This window comes from Brienomyrus brachyistius, chromosome 22 (genome assembly GCF_023856365.1).
Source record: "Brienomyrus brachyistius isolate T26 chromosome 22, BBRACH_0.4, whole genome shotgun sequence".
Taxonomy (NCBI): Eukaryota; Metazoa; Chordata; class Actinopteri; order Osteoglossiformes; family Mormyridae; genus Brienomyrus; species Brienomyrus brachyistius.
Genome location: NC_064554.1, coordinates 3522548 through 3543014, shown reverse-complemented (window position 1 = coordinate 3543014; position 20467 = coordinate 3522548). Strand labels below are relative to the sequence as shown.

The following is a 20467-nucleotide window of genomic DNA, read 5'->3' as shown; positions in this document are numbered from 1 at the left end:
CAGTATTTCCTCTCTTCCAAGATGGAATGAAATAGGAGCAGTTAAAATAAACTTGGTCTAAGTTTGATTAAAACGAAGCCAGCAAATTTTGAACAAACCAAGCTGAACAAACACCAACACATCCTCAGTGTCTGGGTGGCTGATACAGTGACTACGCCAAATCCTGGCTAGAGCCCGTCTTTCACTGCCTGCACTGACCAAATGTTATAGAAAACTATTAACCCAAAGTTGCTTTGGAGACAAAAAGCACTGAAACAAGACTGTATCTATTGTAGGAAAGTAAGTGTAAATTGATATCGGAAAATTAAAATGTAAAGAAAGTACTGTCATATTTAGATAGTTATTTGCATTCATTTTTATTTTTATATTATAAACTGCCAGTTTTGCCACACTAACATCAGCTCCAGTAGGTTGATTTTAGTGTTTTTAAAAATCAGTGTCTGCATACTGTACGTCCAGGTTTTCCTATAATTTGAGGCAATCAGTATATTTTTAAATGAAGTTAAAATTAACAGTGTTTCCTTTAAAGGCACCGAGCCAGTCAAGTGACAAAGGGAGCCACCTAGGGTGCCATCTTCAGGCCGGACATCGCCTTAGCAAGTCGCCGGTCCCATTACCGCCTAAGACTCCGCATGGCCTTCGACTGGCGCCATCGTCAGGCGGGACATCGCCTTAGCAAGACGCCGGTCCTATTACCGCCTAAGACTCCTCATGGCCTTCGACTGGCGCCATCGTCAGGCGGGACATCGCCTTAGCAAGATCCCAGCCGCATTACCGCTTAAGACTCCGCATGGCCTTCGACTGGGGCCATCGTCAGGCGGGACATCGCCTTAGCAAGTCGCCGGCCCCATTACCGCCTAAGACTCCGCATGGCCTTCGACTGGCGCCATCGTCAGGCGGGACATCGCCTTAGCAAGATCCCGGCCGCATTACCGCTTAAGACTCCGCATGGCCTTCAAATGGCGCCATCGTCAGGCGGGACATCGCCTTAGCAAGACGCCGGCCCCATTACCGCCTAAGACTCCGCATGGCCTTCGAATGGCGCCATCGTCAGGCGGGACATCGCCTTAGCAAGACGCCGGTCCCATTACCGCCTAAGACTCCGCATGGCCTTCCACTGGCGCCATCTTCAGGCGGGACATCGCCTTAGCAAGTCGCCGGCCCCATTACCGCCTAAGACTCCGCATGGCCTTCGAATGGCGCCATCGTCAGGCGGGACATCGCCTTAGCAAGTCGCCGGTCCCATTACCGCCTAAGACTCCGCATGGCCTTCCACTGGCGCCATCGTCAGGCGGGACATCGCCTTAGCAAGTCGCCGGTCCCATTACCGCCTAAGACTCCGCATGGCCTTCCACTGGCGCCATCGTCAGGCAGGACATCGCCTTAGCAAGACGCCGGTCCCATTACCGCCTAAGACTCCGCATGGCCTTCCACTGGCGCCATCTTCAGGCGGGACATCGCCTTAGCAAGTCGCCGGCCCCATTACCGCCTAAGACTCCGCATGGCCTTCCACTGGCGCCATCTTCAGGCGGGACATCGCCTTAGCAAGTCGCCGGCCCCATTACCGCCTAAGACTCCGCATGGCCTTCGAATGGCGCAATCTTCAGGCGGGACATCGCCTTAGCAAGTCGCCGGCCCCATTACCGCCTAAGACTCCGCATGGCCTTCGACTGGGGCCATCGTCAGGCGGGACATCGCCTTAGCAAGACCCCGGCCCCATTACCGCTTAAGACTCCGCATGGCCTTCCACTGGCACCATCCTCAAGCAGCCAAAACACAAAATAACAGCACATGTAGAAAGTTAAAATAAGTCAGAGGGTCCATAGACATTGTCGCTGAGAACAAAACTAATGTTATGGGGATAGAAGATTTACTAAGGGAATCCCCAAACTCAAGAAAGCTGCACATCCATTATTAAATTAAGTATAACTTAACCATTCTTCTTTCACTTTTTCTTCCAGGGAATGAATGGTATATTTACCGTACAAAACTGCTTATTTGCACCTGACATAAGGCGACAATTCATTCCCAAAAAGGCTATATTTTTCTCCGTGTCAGCAGACCCTGTGACCTTTATTTGCTGCACCATCGGCTCACGGCTGATGGACCATATAAGAATGCATTATACTTTAATTTTCCTTAAATAAGTTCATCAGCCTGATAAACGTTATCATGTTTGATGCTGAGCTCCAAACCTGATTGATGTGGGGTCATTTTAAGCATGTTCCCCTGAACTTCAGAGAAGTTGAGTCATTTTACGTTCATTTTCTTGAACTTCGGAAAACTGGAGTCATTTTAAATATGTTCTCCTAAACTTCAGAGCAACATCTGCTCCGAAGTGACTGTGGTGTTAGAATTCCCGCTTGTCCCGTTTCTTCCAAATGAGAGTTACTGATACATGGAGATTAGTGAACATGTTATTTCATACCTTGGCTCTTGTCTCCATAGAAACGCTGTCCCAGGCATACTGACCAGTATTTGACTTCTCAGCCATAGAATAATATCTGGAACAGTTGCCCGCGAAAGCGGTTTATCAGAAGTGTTATATCGCCTCTTCTGAGAGAGAGGTGGAGGTACGTGTAGCCAAAGTGCAACCCACAGGGATTCTGTAAAGTTTTCCGACATCAGTCTTTGCGAGACAGAAGGGAATTTCTCTGAAGTACATATAGCTGACATAAACCATTTAGGGTGAAGTTCACATTTTTCACTCTGCAGAATGTCACATTTAATTTTCCAGGGACGTTGGAGGGCTGTGGACACCCTGATGGATTCAGGGGCCCAACACTCTCACAGGGGCCCAACACTCTCACAGGGGCCCTTGAATATGTAAAATCAGATGGGGGGGCAAGGTAACATTTTGTCAGCTGGGCCAGAAATTCTTGGTATGTCTCTGTTTCCATGGCAACAATTGTCAGATACGTCTGTTGCTTCTAGGAATTTTAGCAGCTTGACGCCTCTGGACTAATCGCAGTCACCGGCTCCATGTGTAAACACACATGAATATTATTGTTGTTGTTTAGTAGCTGTGGATGGTGACTTTTCATTGCAAGTACAACCTTGAGAAGAGGAGGCACTCAGACTGAGAATACTACCCCCCCATGACACCCCCCCCTCTATAAATGTCACTGCCACACCTCCTTTCCAGGGCTCATTTTTATTTTTTCTCCTCATGTGGTGAAGGTTGCAAGGAGCATAAATATGGACTGTCTGGCAGGGAGCTGGGAGGGAGCATAAATGTGGACTGTCTGACGGGGAGCTGGAAGGGAGCAAAACATGAATCATCTGTGGGTCTCCGTGGACCAGGTTAAGAAACACTAAACTAGTCTTTACTTAGAAACTGACAAACAATTTTCTTGCCCTTTTCATTTCAAGTTAATATTTTTCTCTATCTTTAATTTGATGACTGCATACAGGATATTCTCAATGCAATCTCAACCCAAAACTGGAGACTCTACAAAAACATCCCAAAATGGAATCACTGCACGTCCCCGAATCGAAATTTTACATTCATGCTTTTAGTTATTCTGAACAGCATAACCATCAACGTAAATCTAAGCACTACAAAACCAATCAGCTACAGCGAAACAACCTTTTTAACTATGGACCATATCCAGGAATTAGTGCTATAATACAGCCCAGATGGCAAGTAAGACAGGATGTGGTTGTTACTGAGAGCAGAGACGTGGTCTACGCTGTGCTAAATGGCCAAAGTCAGGCTCTTCTTTCTGCAGATTAGGAGCAGAGGTGTCCTTAGCATTCTCAATTGTTAACAAACACACCCCAGGGTCCAAAGGATGGGCCCAGGCCCCAACATCCTGTGAAAAGCTAATCAAAATACCGAATGCTACTTTAAATTGATTTACCATAGCATAACATGCTGGCTAACAAATCCACCATGGGCCAATGATCTCTCAATACCCAACGGCCATTTTCCATAGCTCACTTGTCAAAACAGGGTTTCTTGGAGGATCTTACGTAATGGCCATACAGTAGAGACGCCAGGTAACCGCAGAGCATGAACTTCTACAGTTTTGCAAACATGATGACAGGATGATGTTTTACTGGTTTAGGATTTCAAGCAAAGAATGTGCTTAAGATTCCTGATCTTCAACATTTGGATTCCTATTCCACTATCAAAGAGCAGACCTGGGGAGGGATGTTTCATTTTCCAACGGGCCTCATGATATCGTCACATTCTGTGTAGATGAGGGGGGAGGCTTCGGAATCATAGATTACCGGCAACAGTAGGGAAGACATGGCTGGTCAGGTCAACAAAAACCACGACGGGGAGGGTGGGGGGCGGGGGGTGGCATAAGGTAGGTGCAGCTGAACTCTGGACCTCCTTGTGTTCTGCTCAGGTTGTCTGCCAGCCTGGACCCAGAATGGATCCAGTGATCCTCCTACACGCAGACTTTCTCTATTTGCTCTCCTCTCGTCAGGCCACAATATGAAACAAATGTTCCTCTCCAGCTCATATACAAACTAGTTAAAACTATCCATATATGTGACCTTTTTACTCTCTGTCTATCACAGCTACACATCACATCCTATTACATTTTGTATCAAAAAAATGCATGAATCACAATACAAATACCATGCAGACATCAATGCTAAGTCATTTTTCTACCATTGTCTAATATTGAACATTATGGTGTTTTTGTATTAACAATAATGTTCAGTATTAGTCAATGGTAGAAAATGCAACAGCAACATATAGCTTTTATTTAAAAATAGGATGCTAACATATAATAGGTTTAGTAGGAGACCCAGGAGAAATGATGTCTCTCTGCCGGTCTGGGAACGCCTGGATATTCCCCCCGGAGGAGCTGGAGGAGGTGGCTGGGGGGAGGCAGGGAGGTCTGGGCATCTCTTCTCAGAATGCGGCCCCCACGACCCTGAACCCGGATTAGCAGCAGAGAATGCATGGATGGATGGATAAATAGTATATTTATAGATATAATAGTTACTGTTAAAATAAGTATTCTACATATTTTATGAACCTATTATGACAGTTCTGTGGCTCAGTGCCTGGCTTTGTACTTTCATAAATCCAGGCTTCTGGGTACCCAATTCCCTCCTGGCAGCTGGAAAACATGCGGTTTGATGGGCTGATGCCCCTAAATTGCCCGTAGGGCGTGATTTTGTGCCCTATGCTGGACTGGCACCATGCCCAGTCCTTTATTCAACAGGGTCAACATGAGCCTAAGTTAGCGGCTCTGGGAAAACAGTATAATACAGCAAAAAAACGATATAGTGAATTTATGACTGGTATCGCAAAACAAAATGGTCTGCTTTATACACGAAAACAAATCCCTACTGTAAATGAACTCTTTGATGGCGGCATCATGCTCATATGAAATACAGTGACATTTTGCTGATATTCCGTCAGCATTAAGATCTCATGGGTGGAATGGAATGAAGAAAAGAGTGCGATTATGGAACAAGCTGTTTACATGTATGGAGAATGAAGGCTGACTGGCTTGGTCCCAGCGCTCTCTGTTTGGCAGACGGTCAGCATGAGTCAGTGTTACGAGAAGCCTTCCTGCGTTCGCCCATTGTTAATGGAAAGAGTGAAAAATTACGAAACGTTAAGAGATGCCTGCAAAATCGCAGGAATCTGTGTGCCTTCTTTGTGGTCCTAATTATTGTTTCTCTTGAAGGATTATTGTCAGATGTGAAAGACAAATCCTACTCATGATAGCAAGATGAGAGTCTGTTAAAGGGAAATTCTAGTAAAAGTTATGTACACAGAAATCCGATATAGGCAAAGCCTACGAACAAGAATGTTGAATACATACGGATGTTATTGCTCGCTTGACTTTGTTTAGATTCTGGCAAATCCCTATAAAACTAAAAATTTTCTCAAGTGTTACCTGTTGTTTTAAATAAACACCAGTGCAGGGCTCCCAATATGAGACCAATTGAAGCATGTCTTCGAGCCAGACTGAGGAGCAGCGTTAGGTCACAGATGAAGAATTAGACTTAACGTCTGTTCTCTGAGGTTAAGAGTGCAATCACACTCCCCATTATGCTACTGGCGGGGTCACTTTCTGATAGGTACATTCTAGTTAAAGAAAAGAAAAATGAATTATGTCACAAGACATGGGATTGTAATGCTTTAATGAAGCCTATCTAGAGTTTTTTTCATATATTTCATGTGGAGAGTCCATTAATTTGGTTTTTTATGAGAGTATTGCAGAGGAGAGAGCCCAATGTCACACAATATGCTGTTTTATTGTGTTCCATAGCTCAGCTTTGCATTTTATCTCTGTTCAAAACAAAATATACACCTGTACAAGCAAGTAGAGAGTCAAGATATGACAGACACAGGGCACCGATGACAAATGTCACACTGTGAGAGTCATAGTTGGCAGGATTTTAAATGAATCTTTTCAATGTCACAGTTTCAACCTGTTTCCTATGGAAGGTGGTAAAAAATCACCAAGGTCCAATCAATCAATCAATCAATCAATCAGTCAACCAACCTTTGTACCTACCTACCTACCGACCCAGAGAGGGGGTTTTGATTCCCACACCTGCATTACGTGTAGAGTGGGAGGATGGATAGATGGACAGGTATGCATTCATAAGTGGCCATTATTTTCACCCTCATTTCAACCTCAGGCTTCCTTGGAGCCCTACACTTCCTGGTGATAAGACCCCTCATCAGAAAAACACCATCAGGCTGTAAAATGAGCACATTTGTTGGACACCTGCAATAAGTTTAATATGCTATTTCCACACAAAGAGTTCCATGACTGGCTGTGGTCTGCATTTCAATTGGCTTTAATGGTTTACATGTCAGTTTGGCAGGTTGCTGCATGAAGCCTAATCAGTCTCCGTCTGTTTTCCATCCCTCTCTCTGGGCAACAGAACAATAGCCTTCTACAGGAGGGAATTTGAGGGAATAAAAATCCTTAGAACTTGTCATTTATGAGCTATGAGTAAGGACCCTCAAAAACGTGCTAACCGATGCTAACACGCTAATAATCATAAGACACGACTCATTAGCCATTAGAATGGGTTACAGTGAAGGTTCTCTGAAAGCCTCAAATCATTATCAGCCCCCCATGGAAACCGCAGTCCCGTCTGTTTTTGCAGTGGACATTTTGCAGTCGGCATGACAACTTTCCCCCTTTCACATCCCCTTTGCTCTAGACACAGGGAACCAATCAGGAGATTTGCACAGATTTTCGCAAGCGTCCAGTGTTCAGTATGAATTCATACGGTAAATTCTGATACTACAGAACTACAGATATTTGACCTGGTGACAGCAGAGAAAGGGGTTATTCTCAGAGCCAAGAAAAAAATATTGGACCTAAACCTGCAACTGAACATGGTCCTGATTTCACAAGCCTTCTCAGCAGTGAAAAATGCAGACAGGTTTGTCTCTTCGAAGAAATTACAATATAAAATAAAACCTTTTCATTTTACCATGTTTTTGATGTTTCGTTCTGTTCATAAACCTTTATTTCACTTTAAATTACAACATTACGTTAAAAAAATAAGTGTAACTTCTTTACTAATTGTAAAACTTAAGAACTGCGTTTTCAGATTTAAATTCACTCTGCGTCAATACCAATGTGTTTTTCTAGTACGTGTTAGTAGATTATGGGACTATATCTCAAAGTTTGATGACATTGATCTTTAAAAACGACATCACCCAAACAAGTAAATATCCTGTTGCCCCTATAGTCAAACAGCTGTGCAATTAAAAGCACAGACCAATCAGAGGCAACTATGAAGGATAATGCAACCCATCCGTACTTAAAACAAAAACTGTTTATTGGTTTTGCTTATTTTACAGCTGGAATAGTCAGCGCCATAAAAATGTGCAATTTAAGTAAGAAGGTTTTTGATTTGTTTATAGATTTCTAGATTTCTTTGAACAGCAGACTGAATTTTGTAAATGACATCAGACATATGGTATTGCAATCAGACATAGTGGATTACGAGCTATTGTCAGGAAGTGTTACTTTCAAAAAGTGAGAATGTTACAATGCTTTAATGACAAGGGTGTCCACCGGGAACGTTGTTGAAGTCTTGAAACACCGAGGGCTTAAAAAATCTTTAAATGTCCCAATAATTGCAGCATTTTGAAGTTACTTCAGAGTAAAAAGAATATATGATATGAGATTCCACTAAAAGGTTCTGGTAAATTGCATAGGTCAGCTCTCAACCCGCTGTTTGCTTTGCACTAGCTTGGTGAGCTGTCTACAGAATACGGCTGTCACTTTTGAGTTATTTGTAGTAAGTGAAATGAAATGACTAGTTAGTGAAATCAAAGTCCTGCGTTTCAGATATGATGGGTCTTTATATCTCGTGGCCATCCACAGTGATATGAATCAATTTGACGAAACATACACATATGTCAGTCATGGATATGATTTTTTTTCCCGAATAATAACGCAAAACTTCGAGTCAAAAAGATTTTCTATTTACGATTCATTATTGGGGGTGGCATGGTGGTGCAGTGGTTAGCACTGTTGCCTCATACCTCTGGGACCCGGGTTCGAGTCACATGTGTGCGGAGTATGCATATTCTCCCCATGTCGTCGTGGGGTTTCCTCCGCTAAATTGTGCATGTGTGAGTGTGCCCTGCGAGTGCCCCCCCCATCCTGGGTTGTTCCCTTCCTCGTGCCCATTGCTTCCGGGATAGGCTCCGGACCCAGTAGGACAAGCGGTTTGGAGGATGGATGGATGGATGGATGGATTCATTATTGTGCGTTTCTGAATAATATGTATTCGTATTCGGTGCATCCCTTCTAGCTAGAGTCGTGGTTCTCAAACTGTGCCGTCACACACTAGTACTGTGCCTTGGGAGCTGGACAGGTGGGATTTGGAATTAGCCTTACGATGCTTTGAATGTAAAGGAGTGACCTGGAAATACTTGTTTTCATATAATGGCGAGTCTTGTTTCAAAAACGTTTGGGAACCACCGCACTCCACTAGCCTGCTAGCCTCCACGCCTTCCTTTGTTTTTTTTTTTTTTAAAAAAAGCTTCTTATATATGTAATTGTTTTTGTAAAGGAAGTATTTTGATGTAATAATTATAGTGGATTGCAATTATATAATGAGTACGGTATAGACATCAACCGCAAATATGGATCAAAAAGCTTGGGACTGAATCATTCCTGTACAAATACTGCTGAAATAATTTTCCTACAGTAATCAGGTAGCCTGCAGTGCTCATTTTTTAAACATGACAGCACATGGAATAAATTGAAACTGCGGTTTTTTATTTTTTTTTTACTTAATTTACTTTGATCGTCCTACTTTACCCTGCGCTAACCCGTTTACTGCTTAATGCGGCGCGCACAGAAAACATGACGGAAGTCATTTTCTCTCGAGTTTCTAATTCCTCCTTAGTAATTACCAGTCAGAGAGCGGGAGTTACTAACTGAAGAGCACGAATTACTACGAGATGTTTTTTTCTACCATGACATATAACGGGCTCCATACTATCACACCATCGTGAAGCCGAAATATCTTTAAGCGAACAGCATCTGTAAGCCTATATTGTCTGGGTCTTATTTAAAAAATGTATAACAGGACTTAAATCCAGGAAAATAAAACAAGGAAAAAGATATTCTGCTCCTCCTTGAATCTCCAATCATCATTTCAGTAAATACATATAAACAAGGCAAATTGTGCTGTTTTCGGGAGAATGTCGGTTTTTTTCCATTCTCAAGACAACCGTTTTTTTAATTTTCATCTGCCTGACCGCATTTCAGTATTAAAATCCAAAAAATAACGTCAGTTGGGTCCGTTTACATCTGAAGAGCTGTGCACAGCCTCCCATTCCCCACGGACTGAGTTTGTTGATGCCTACGCTTTCCTTTGACGCGCCAACCATCCTGCACATTCTTATTTTTTTGTGTCCAGTTTAATTCATTTCTGTTTATTTCCCTTATTGAGTTAGTGACCCTCTTAGTTTCGTTTGAAATGTTTATTTATCCAAAGCTTGTGACCTCTGCTCTCAAGTTGGACACATTACTTAGTAAAAATTAACCTTTGGAAGATGTGTTAAGATTTTATGTTAGATGGGTATGTGTAACAATAATTACATTTAATAACAACATATTTTGGAAATCGGTGATGACCTACTACAGCTACTTATTTGATAAAAGTTTCATGTTGGGGGTGGGAGTTCGTCGGTTCCCATGGTTGTTTTTAATATAATTATTGTAATTTTCTCTGGGTCAAGTACACCTTGGCAGTTAGACACATATTTACTTCCTGATGGGCATCTCAGTCACATTTTCCATTGTTGCTTTTGGATGCATTTGTACCTTTAGAAAGGAACAAGAAAATGGCTAAGAGAAAGACTTCTGGAAGTTTTACTTCCACTAAAATGATTGGTTATCTCTCTGCCAATCCAATAATAGAGGAGGAGGGTCCAAGCAACTACAGGAGGCGGGACCAAGACATCTGATTGGTTGGACCCATGAGCAAGATAAAACTTAAGAAGTCTGGTATGAAAATGAATGAATAAATGTGTGATGCTTTTCTTCGGTTGATGCTGTGGGGCCCAGCTTAGCACCACTACCTCAGAGAATCAGTGCAAGACGTTTCAATCCTGCCCTTACTGTGTGTGCTTTGCATGTGTTCCTCCCACTGTCGAAAAATATGCGGTTTAGGAAAATGTGTGTCTCACATTGACTATTATACACTTATGACGTAGCACCTTTGATGGACAGGCCTCTTACCCAAAATGTTCCTCTGGCTTCTGCCCAGTCACACAGAAGTAAAAATTTGCATTTCACAAACATTTTGTATTACTTGAACCACAAAAACATTTAAAAAACAGAGTATTCTTTACAAATCTTTTTTACAATGCATTTACATTTGAAGGGTAATATGTGTGATTCTCGGCATTGTGGGCTTAAACAAAATATAGTGACTTAAGTACCTTTAAAATGATTAATAACCAGGAATTTCTTGAATAACCTGAAAGTCGAAGCCGACCTGTTGGGCTGAATAGTTAGGGAAAAAAAACAACACTGGTACCGGCCAGACACCACAGAATGCAACTAAGCTTCATATAACAGGACAGTTACTTTCTATTAATGTTTCAGGCAAGGATTCGGGACTGCGATTAAGCACAAGACGGTCCGACTTTGAATGACAGGCCTATACTTCTTATAATTAATCAGAATAAACAAACAGGATGTCACCCCGCTGCACCCCCGTGCTGTTTCTCCAGCTCAGCCTCCACCCATTTTCATTCACTTACCGTATCTCTCCCGCGTAAATTTGCAAGCCGTTATTCGTGGTACAAACGGGCCCCAGGCTGAAGCAAAGGCTCCTTTATGGGCTTCTTAAAAGCTCCATTCACAGAACTGCACTATTTAACGCTATTCAGCTTAAGGGCCGGCAACCGGCCCAATAACCTCATTATCATTCCACATAGCTAATTACCATGTCATTCTATCGCTGCAACAAAAAATCATGTCAGTCCCACCATAACTGTTTGTTTAGGAAAAAAATGCTTAATGCGTCACGGTAGGAAAAATAGTTTGAAGATACAGATGACGAATGATATTTAAAATGTGCAATGCTACTGGCTATTTGTGAAGGAAGGAAGACTACTTACTTGTATCGTTTGACTTTGGGAAAGAGTCCTTGAGTTTCACAAGGCAATCAAAAGAGATCCTTCACATTTATTGATCACAGAGACTTTGAACATTTGCGTATAATTTCACACCTTCCTGGAATGTACCCAAAACCAATGCTGTCTCTCTCTCTCTCTCTCTCTCTCTCTCTCACACACACTCACACTCACTCACACACACACACACACACCACTAACAGCAGTAACAGCAGTTTAAGGCTCATTCATCACAGATATCAAAGAAATGTATGGAAACTCTAGGATTCCTGTTGAACTTTGTGACTTCATTACAAGGAAATCAATTATTTCTGACATAACACAGCATACTCTATCAATCTTAACCACACATACAACCACAAATAGTTAAAGTAAACCAAAAACTCCTATTGTGTCTCCTTTTACTGGAAAAAGGTTTGACTTTCAATTTAAAATAAAAAAAAGTTTAGTAAAAAGGTCAACGTCAAAACGACACCAACAGGATTCAGACCACACTTTGATACATACGCATTAATGAACAACAGTGCTAACAGCTCCATAAAAACATGTATGTTTATAACCGATTAAGAGGAAAAGAATAAAAGGGTCAAGCGCTCACTGGAATGTTCTTGTCATTCTGGCGGAAGCGGCACGTTTCGCGGGGCCTTCGCGTTATTGCTTCACAGGACAAGCTTCTCTTTCTCAGGAAACGTGGTTATTCATGCAGTAATACTGTCCTGGGCTCCATGCTGTTTAAAAAGAACTACGGACATTAACCACGGCAGCCCTGGAGTATAGAGTCAGCTGGGTCCGAAGTAGCTGAGCGCGACTGTCCGCCGGCCCGTCATGAGCCGGGGCAGTGGTGCAGTCTGGCCTGTCCACCTGCACTTGCGACACAAAGTGGCAAGTAAGGAGACTCTTTGGCACACGCTGGGCACAGAAAGACCAATACCAGCGCTTGTTATTGAAGGCTGTGCCCAAGCACAGCCTTGGCATACAAGGCCAGGAATGTCAGCACAGAGACTAAATGCTCAAGGCTTTATGTGGGTGGGGGTGGCAGGTGGGGAGGTTAAAGACCAATTTCCAGTTTTTTAACATTTAAAAAAAACTAGTTCCCAAAACAGTTGGTCCAACATTAAAATGCATCTAATCCATAAATGGCTCCCTATTTACTAACAAAACTCATTTCACGAAGAGCTATAATGTGCTATAAGGCCCACTGTGTCGTTTCGCTGGAGGTTCCGCATTCAGCGCTGACTTGCAGTAACGGCAAGTTTGAAAAACGAATCAGGACGTAAAACAGACATCGGATGGAAGCAGTCATGCTTGTAACAGTGTAAAACCAGGCGTGATCCAATCCGGCACCATTCCACCTGTGTCACCGTGACGTCTGGATTCCTGCCTTTGACATGGATAGACACGCCCCCCAGTGCCCCGCCCCCCTTCCTGAAAGGCACACCAGACGCCTGTGGTCTTGCCGTCGGCTTTCCTTCGGTGCGACCATGCACGTGGGCGGCGCTCGGTCAGGCCGATTAAAAATGAGGTCACTGTTTGGCGCCCCCTGGGGGGCGGGGAGTAACATTGACGCAGAGGCACAGGAAACCCAGTCGGCCAGCTGGGTAGAGGCACATCCTCAGGCTCCGGCTGGGCTTAAGACATTTTAAAACCAATAAAAATTAATCAAAACTAGAGGATGATGGGAAAACTAGGATGGAACTGGAAGAGTGGGTAGGTGGGGGTGGTCTATACAGCTTGTGCGGAGATGGGGACAGCGGCGGAAGGGGCGGGCGTGAACGGCGGGGCTGGCACTGATGCATCCACTGCAGGTGCCGTGCTCGGGGGCCGGGGGGGCTCGGCCGGCGGCGGCGGAGGTGGAGCGGGGGGGCTAGGTTTGTTCAGGCCGAGGCCCAGGATGTGACGCTGCAGGTGTCTCACCCAGTCCTCCTGGACTGACAGAGGCCCACGGAACTCCAGCTCGCAGAACCTGGAACAAGGGGAAAGACAGTGAGCCAATCAAATTAAAGCAAAACATTTAGTATGTCTTTCCATATGAGAATGACGCACAGAAGAAAAACCCAACTAACTCACAAGTCACTCAAACACCATCAGCCACAAGATGCTAAAAAGCAGCTTAAAGGAGGAGGAGCAGCTCAATCACCTGCAGTGAGGACTGCAGATCCGCACACACATACACACTCACCGGCACTTGAGTGAGTAGACGTCACCCACCACCTTAACAAGAGGGGAGGAGGGCGGCTTTGGCACCAGGGAGGGCACCGGGTTGGACCTGGCGGACTGAGAGGGGCCCTTCTCTCGTGCGCGGGCATCCGAAGTGGGTAGGTGCTTTGGAGGCCGCCGCTCGAAACCTGGAAGGGGAGAAAGAGAGAGAGAAAAAGAGAGAGAGAGAGAGATGGGTAGAGAGTAAGAGAGACAGAAATGGATGGCAGGCAGAGAGAGATAGAGAGAGACAGGCAAAGAAAGAAAAAAAACAGTTAGGAAGAAAGCAAGTGAGGGATGAGAGAGAGAGAGAGAAACAGGCAGAGGGAAATAGATGGACAGAGAGACAGGAAGAGAAAGACAGACAGCGAAAGGGAGAGAGAGACAGGGAGATGGGCAGAGTGAAGTTAACAGGGGCCACTGCTGTTTCTATTTAGTCCTTATTGTGTGACTGTGACGGACTGATTCAACTCACTAGTGCATTTGGAACATGAGGTACTTTATTTATAATGGTATGAGATCTGGGTTTTGCTTTAAAGAACCACCGGATGTCATCATAGGTCAGCCCCTCTCGCTTTCAGCAGGAGCGTCACCCACCTCGGGGGGAGCGCACGTTGACTTCACTGTGGGCGCCTTGGGAGTGCGGCAGGGAATCGGCCCGCCGGACTGGGATCTTGCTGCCAGGACTGAGGCACTTGCCTTCCACCGGCCGTGAGGAGCCCGCCAGGCCCTTGATGACCTCCCGACCCGCACGCTTGCCTGATGAAGCGCCAGGGGACACAAACTTCTGGACCCGACCGGGTGAGCGGTCCGGTCCAGTCAGTAAATGGAAGGAGCCCGATTTCTGTAATGGGGTAAAAAATAAAAATTAGGAAGTGAGTGGCAGAAGTGATGGCAATTGCAGCAGGACACACCCCCATGACAAAACTGTTAAATGGGGGGGGTGGGGGGTGGGAGGGAAGAACACATCAACACAGACGGGGATGGGGGAGGGGCCATAGCCCTAGGCAAGTGTCACCTTCAGTGCATCATGTAATATTACTACAACATGCTTGTGTATTCGATTAATCGCAATTAAAAACATAATAACTTGAAAGCCCAATCAACTATCTTTGTTCTTTTTGAAATGCTGGCCCTTTGTCTTTCTTTTTCACATCATACTAACCTAACAACCTCTTTAACAATTTTCCTCTCTCTCCAAAACACGCTGCCTCCCTGTGCAACATAAAAACAGGAAAAACCGTCTGACTAACACTATGCCCCCTCAGAAGTTGGCACCCTAGGTTGTTGCCGATGGCTGGGAGCTGTGAGGGAGCAAAAACTGGGACTATCAGGGGGTCTTCGACGACTGAGCTGGGAAGCACTGGCTGGCCCAGGACACTGCACAGTGAAAATAAACTCAACAGGCAGCACTGGTGGTGGCTGACAGGAGGCCTGAGCAGGATATGAACAGCATCCCCTTGTGGAGACTCACCTTCCTGGGCTGAGGCCAGCCTCCTAGGGAGCTGCAACGGCGCTGCATCTCGACCACGCGGCGCGGTTCACTGTGCATCCAGGCCCGCAGCGTCTCGATGGGGGAGCCGTTGATCGTCCACTTGGTCACACCGAACTGGCGCAGGTGCGCCCTCGCGTGGCTGGCCAGCGCCTTGCGGTTCTCAAAGCAGAAGCCACACAGCTCACAGCTGGCGTCTATGCCTGCGGGAAAAAGGTGGCCATTTTGGTTCAGAAACTCAAGATGGTCATTGGCGGAATGCAGGGTTACTCTACATGTATCTACAGGAGAACATGCAGAAACTCGTGGATTTCACCTAACCGGACGAGCTGCTCAGAACCGTGACCCCCTCCCCCCCCGCTCCCGCCCACTATGAGGTACCATCACTGCTCCTTACCCAGGTGACCTGACGCCTGCTTGTCCATGGAAGACTTGTCCTTGAACACAGAGTCTTGAGGTGGGGGCAAGAAGGCTTTTGAGTGGGGTGTTAGCCTGCCCTCTGCATGTGCTCCACTGGGGAACGGCCTCTTGCCTGGGGTGCCCCCGCCCTTCCCACTGAGGCTGAGCTTGGGGAGACCAATCACGGGCTTCTGTTGGTGTCGCTGCGGCGACTGACAGCCAGACTCCTCCCAGTTTGAGGGAGGCTCCTCCTTCACCCGCTGCCGACAGGGGAGGCCCCGCCTCTGGATTTCGTCCATCAGGGTGTCGATGGGCGAGCCGTTGACCGACCACTCGGTGATGCCCATCTGGCGCAGGTGTGAGCGGGCGTGGCTGGACAGCCCCTTGCGGTTCTCGAAGACCTCGCCGCAGAACTTGCAGCAGACGTCCCGGGCTGGCTCTAGCTCCGGGGATCTCACTGCGGGGACCAGGAGAATGTTCTCACATGCCAGACCAGGCCGGGCTCATTACCACCTATGTCCAGCCCTAGCCAGCTCTCAGCCCTTTGCAACATATCTATCTTAATCTGCATCATTTTTTACCCATGTAACAGTGAAAGATAGAACAATCGTAACAAACTAGTTAATGAAACAACTGTTATTAAATTGAAATGGACTATGGACACACCCATGCGGGGGGACTGTGCAGCCTCTGTGGCCGGCCAGCAGCGGGCAGAACTGTGCGCTTTGGGCTGAGGGTTGTGACCCCCTGCCGTACCGGGGGCCTCACTGACTGGCACCTCGACGGGCTCCGGCTTGGGCCGGCAGGCCTTGCGAGCGGTGGGCAGGCGGCCGTGGGAACTGGTGGGAATTAAGGGTGAGCACTTGGGGGGCCCAGGGGAGGCCGGGGAGGCCAAGGGGGACAGCGATGGTGGAGCGGGCGAAGCGGGAGGGGACTTGAGGGTGCGGGGAGACTGCAGGGCGCAGCGAAGCCCACGCCGGGCGACCTCCTCCATAAGGGTGTCGATGGGCGAGCCATTGACCGACCACTCAGTGACACCCATCTGGCGCAGGTGCGAGCGGGCGTGGCTGGACAGCCCCTTGCGGTTCTCGAAGTACTCGCCGCAGAACTCGCAGCAGACCACCTTCGAAGACTCGCCTGGGATACAGGGAGAAGCAGAGCCGATGGAAACTAGCAAACATGGCGGAGTTAGGCTGTTTGGTGGTGCGACGGACTCACTGTGGGGAGATGCCGCCTGTTCTCCGCTGCCCGGCCGGAAGCACTGCGACCCCAGGGAGGACTTTGGCCGCTTGCTGGCCGGGGGCCGTACTGGGGACATGGGAGAATCCCGCCCCCCCGGTGCAGAGCAGCTGCCCATGGTCCGCTTGGCAGCAGGGGAAGACACCGAGGGAGGGGCCAGGCACAGCTCTGCGGCTTCCTCTGGGTCCAGAGCCGCCAGTCGGCGCTGGAAGTCCTCGCTATGAATAATGCGGCTGAGTGCGTTGATGGGCGGCCCACGGGCGTCTGCGTCCCTCACGCCCAGGTGCCGCAGGTGGGCTCGTGCGTGGCTAGACAGGCCCTTGCGTGTTTCGAACCAGGCCCCACACAGCTCACACACGATGTCCTTGCTAGGATCCGCTTCCAAGGCTGGGTGGGAAAAAACAGTCGTGCTAACACTAATGCAAACAGAGCCAGGCGAGTCTTGGGACATTTTCTACAAAACGCAAGCCACAAGTCTGGGCAGGTCACATCCCCGGCATGTCCTTACCTAAGTTCAGTGGGGCATCCGTTTCCTGTGGAGCCCAGAGGGGTTTAGGCGAGCCACGAGAGGCCGGGCTCGAGGGACTCCCCGAACTGGGCTTGCGCTCTGGCGATCGGAGCGGTGGTGAGCCTGGAGTCCTATTCAGCAGAGGGGAAACGGAGCGGGATCGGGCCGAGGCAGAGAGTGAGGAGGAGCCCGAGGAAGCAGATTTGGTGGAGATCAGGTGAGGGGATGGGGCAACTTTTTCAACAGGATTCACTACGTCGCACTGCAGTCCAGGGCTCGAGCGTTTCCTGGCGGCAGGTGCCCGGTTCCGGTGCTTCTTGGTGGGAAGGCGCGCTGCTATGGCCAGAGGCACATGGCCGTCCAAAGCCTTCTCCCGCATGAGTCGGTAGAGCAAGTCGATGGGCGCCCCACTGCTCTCCGAAACCTCCACCCCCAGCTGCCGAAGATGCAGGCGGGCGTGGCTAGAGAGGCCCCGCCTCGTCTCAAAGAGGGCGCTGCACACCTCGCATTGCAAAAAGCCATTGGCTGGTGAAGAACAACAGGAAACAGATACCTCAGCGGATCCCTGAAGATAAGTGTTACACACCCTATTTTACCAGCTGTAAAACAAATGGATGTCACACTGTGGACCAAGATTCTCCTGCCTAAATTTCCACATACCCTTAGTATCCTCTTTGTCTCTATGTGCAGGGGACTCCACGCGGTTGATCTCTTGCGCTAAAGGAAAATCACTCTTGCACTCTGGACTTGTGGACATGTTTCCCAAAACAGGCATCCAGTCTTCCTCCTCGCCTGAGTAATGACAGACAGCAGCTTTCCACGATGTAAACAGACCTCGCTAGTGTTTACGGATATTACTGAAATTTACTTTAAATGCGTGTTCGCGTCAATAGGCGATGAGCTAAGAATCTTATCATAGGTAATATGTCAATCATTTTCTTTTAAATCAATCAATAAACTGTCCATCTATCGCTCGAGCATCCGTATTTATTTCAGCAGCGCAAATATTAATCACCATTTAAACGACGACCAACAATCAGCACCCCGGCCTCATATGACAGTATTCCAGAACCATGAATGAATGAACAGACATCGAGGTTTTAATAAATACTCGAAAACAAAGGACTTTAATTCTGCAGAGAAGTCGACAGTCGCAATTTCATATGCACGCGTTGCATGTCAAGCGTTATTTATTAATAATTCAAAATTGCGGTTTTCAAGTCAGTGCCGCCTTTAGATAACTTAAGCTGGCGCAGTACCCAGACTAATTCGGGAGCATGTACAATGGCGAGGACATGGGACGCGGGCTTCTTTAATGAAGGAATGTAGCTTCTAATATTCGCGATTTGAAACAGCATGAACACGCCGCACATTATAAGAAATAAAACAGACATCGTCATTGCTTGCACTAAATATATCAGCCTGTATCGATCATACATTCAATCATACCGCCTCGAAGAAAGAATCCGTTTCACAGTTCCATTCTGGGAAAAATAAAGGTAGATTTCTAGATTTCGGATATCAGGATTTCCGTGAATATGTGCCGTTTGCTTGAGCAGTTTAAGCCGCCAGTCCCTTGCGATGCCGTAACAGTACTTGGCCTCGCGCTTTCGGTCTTTGACGGCTGCCCATTAAGACGGTCCGATTCTGACGGATTTGATAACGACGATCGATTGCTCGTGATCGGGAGGTGACTGCAGCGTGTGTACTCACGCGAGGCCCATGACTGGCGCAGTACTCACCGTTGAAAAGCTGCAGCGTATCAGAAACCCGACCGCTACAACCGGACGGTTTTTCCGCTATTGTTTGTGACTGCGGGGAGGTGGAAGCAGCCATTTTGCCCCGAACACATGAAACGCCGGGCTAGGCGTGACCAATCGAGCCAGACCCTGCTAATCGATCAGGGCATAGACTCATACGAGAATATTTGAAGAAGATACATAGGCGTACATCAATTTCAGGTATTTTCGTGTATACATATATCATTGTCACAGTTACAACTCGGGGGTATTTAGCACCGTCGGAATCCAAGGGCATTCTCACACCGACAGGAGAAAAGCTTAGGTTCCGTGTACGGTATTATTCACCCTCCCGCCCGGGTGTCCTGTGATGGAGTGACATTCCTTTTGGGGCACCTTCGGGTCGTGACCTGTACTTCTTTGGACAGACTTGAGACACTTGGAAACCCCGCCTTGAGTGTATATTGATTTTCGCCCTATCATGTAGTGAGTGAACTTTATTGATATACAATCAATAATACAAGACACACAACGGAGAGGCGTAAAGGCAAAGTAGGTCATAAATACCATGGTTTGGGCAAACTGAAATGGTGCAACGCTGAAAGTTTACACGGGTGCAATACAGGCAATATACATCCATACATATAATGCATAAGGCACACCACATGTTTAATGTGATATTATATTGTGAAATAGATTGTCGAGGTACCGTACTGATGAGGATGTAAGCATTTGTACTATTCATACATTTGTAATTTCCCTTTTAAATAAGTGATTTCTCGGCTGTTTTTTAATATACCGCACCTTTTTAAAAAACAAAAAAAAAAACTAACGCTTCATTTAAACCGAAATGGGAGCGCCATGTCGGCCACATTTATTAAGAAACATTAACATTTAGATACGAGACCCGCTGTCTGAGAATAACGGATACCGATTAGCCAAATCAGAACCCACCAGTTTATCCCGAATTTGCTTAACGAAGTTAAGGACCAGGTTAACTTAAGGTTAGTAACTTTCAATAGTAACCGCGCCTGCAGAGTAGTGAAGACAGCAGGGTGCATCTCCCTTCAATTCAAGACAATTTTTACAAACAAATTTTTTTGCAGCCTCCTGCAGGACCCATCACATCCTTCACATGACCTTTTCACTCTCCTGCCACCCAAGAGAAGATGCTGCAGCATCACTGCCAGGCTGCCACACGCTGACCCTTAAGCATACCCCGTGCTTCACACTTTGTCTCTGTGACATGGGGCAATGAAAAGAATTCCATTTATTCTGTGTCT

The 20467-nt window shown here is 46.7% G+C and overlaps 1 protein-coding gene and 1 long non-coding RNA gene across 3 annotated transcripts; one reads left to right on the top strand and one right to left on the bottom strand.

The window, feature by feature from the left end:
- Positions 1–11643: 11643 nt before the first annotated feature.
- wizb (WIZ zinc finger b) lies at positions 11644–19386 on the bottom strand. 2 transcript variants are annotated; one of them, XM_048992124.1, is made up of 10 exons: positions 19188–19386; positions 18106–18237; positions 17446–17970; positions 16917–17324; positions 16365–16835; positions 15697–16155; positions 15282–15502; positions 14405–14651; positions 13791–13956; positions 11644–13574 (listed from the first exon to the last, which is right to left on the bottom strand). In XM_048992124.1, exons 1-10 carry the CDS (start codon positions 19279–19281, stop codon positions 13334–13336), a joined length of 2964 nt encoding a protein of 987 aa, XP_048848081.1. In that variant the 5' UTR covers positions 19282–19386; the 3' UTR covers positions 11644–13333. The 2 variants fall into 2 exon arrangements, with proteins under 2 accessions (XP_048848081.1, XP_048848082.1); XM_048992125.1 differs by having other exon boundaries at positions 16455–16835.
- Positions 19326–20457, top strand: LOC125718337 (uncharacterized). Its single transcript, XR_007384815.1, has 2 exons — positions 19326–19406; positions 20291–20457. It is a non-coding gene; the product is annotated as an uncharacterized LOC125718337 (long non-coding RNA).
- The last annotated feature ends 10 nt before the right edge of the window (positions 20458–20467 follow it).

What these genes read in the sequence shown, in the direction of transcription:
- wizb (XM_048992124.1), bottom strand. Translation starts at nt 19,281, where the DNA reads ATGGCTGCTTCCACCTCCCCGCAGTCACAAACAATAGCGGAAAAACCG. An exon ending in GGATGCCCCACTGAACTTAG is followed by an intron (nt 17,325 to 17,445) that starts GTAAGGACATGC and finishes TTTCCCACCCAG; the next exon opens with CCTTGGAAGCGGATCCTAGC. An exon ending in GCTGGCCTCAGCCCAGGAAG is followed by an intron (nt 14,652 to 15,281) that starts GTGAGTCTCCAC and finishes ACCCCATTACAG; the next exon opens with AAATCGGGCTCCTTCCATTT.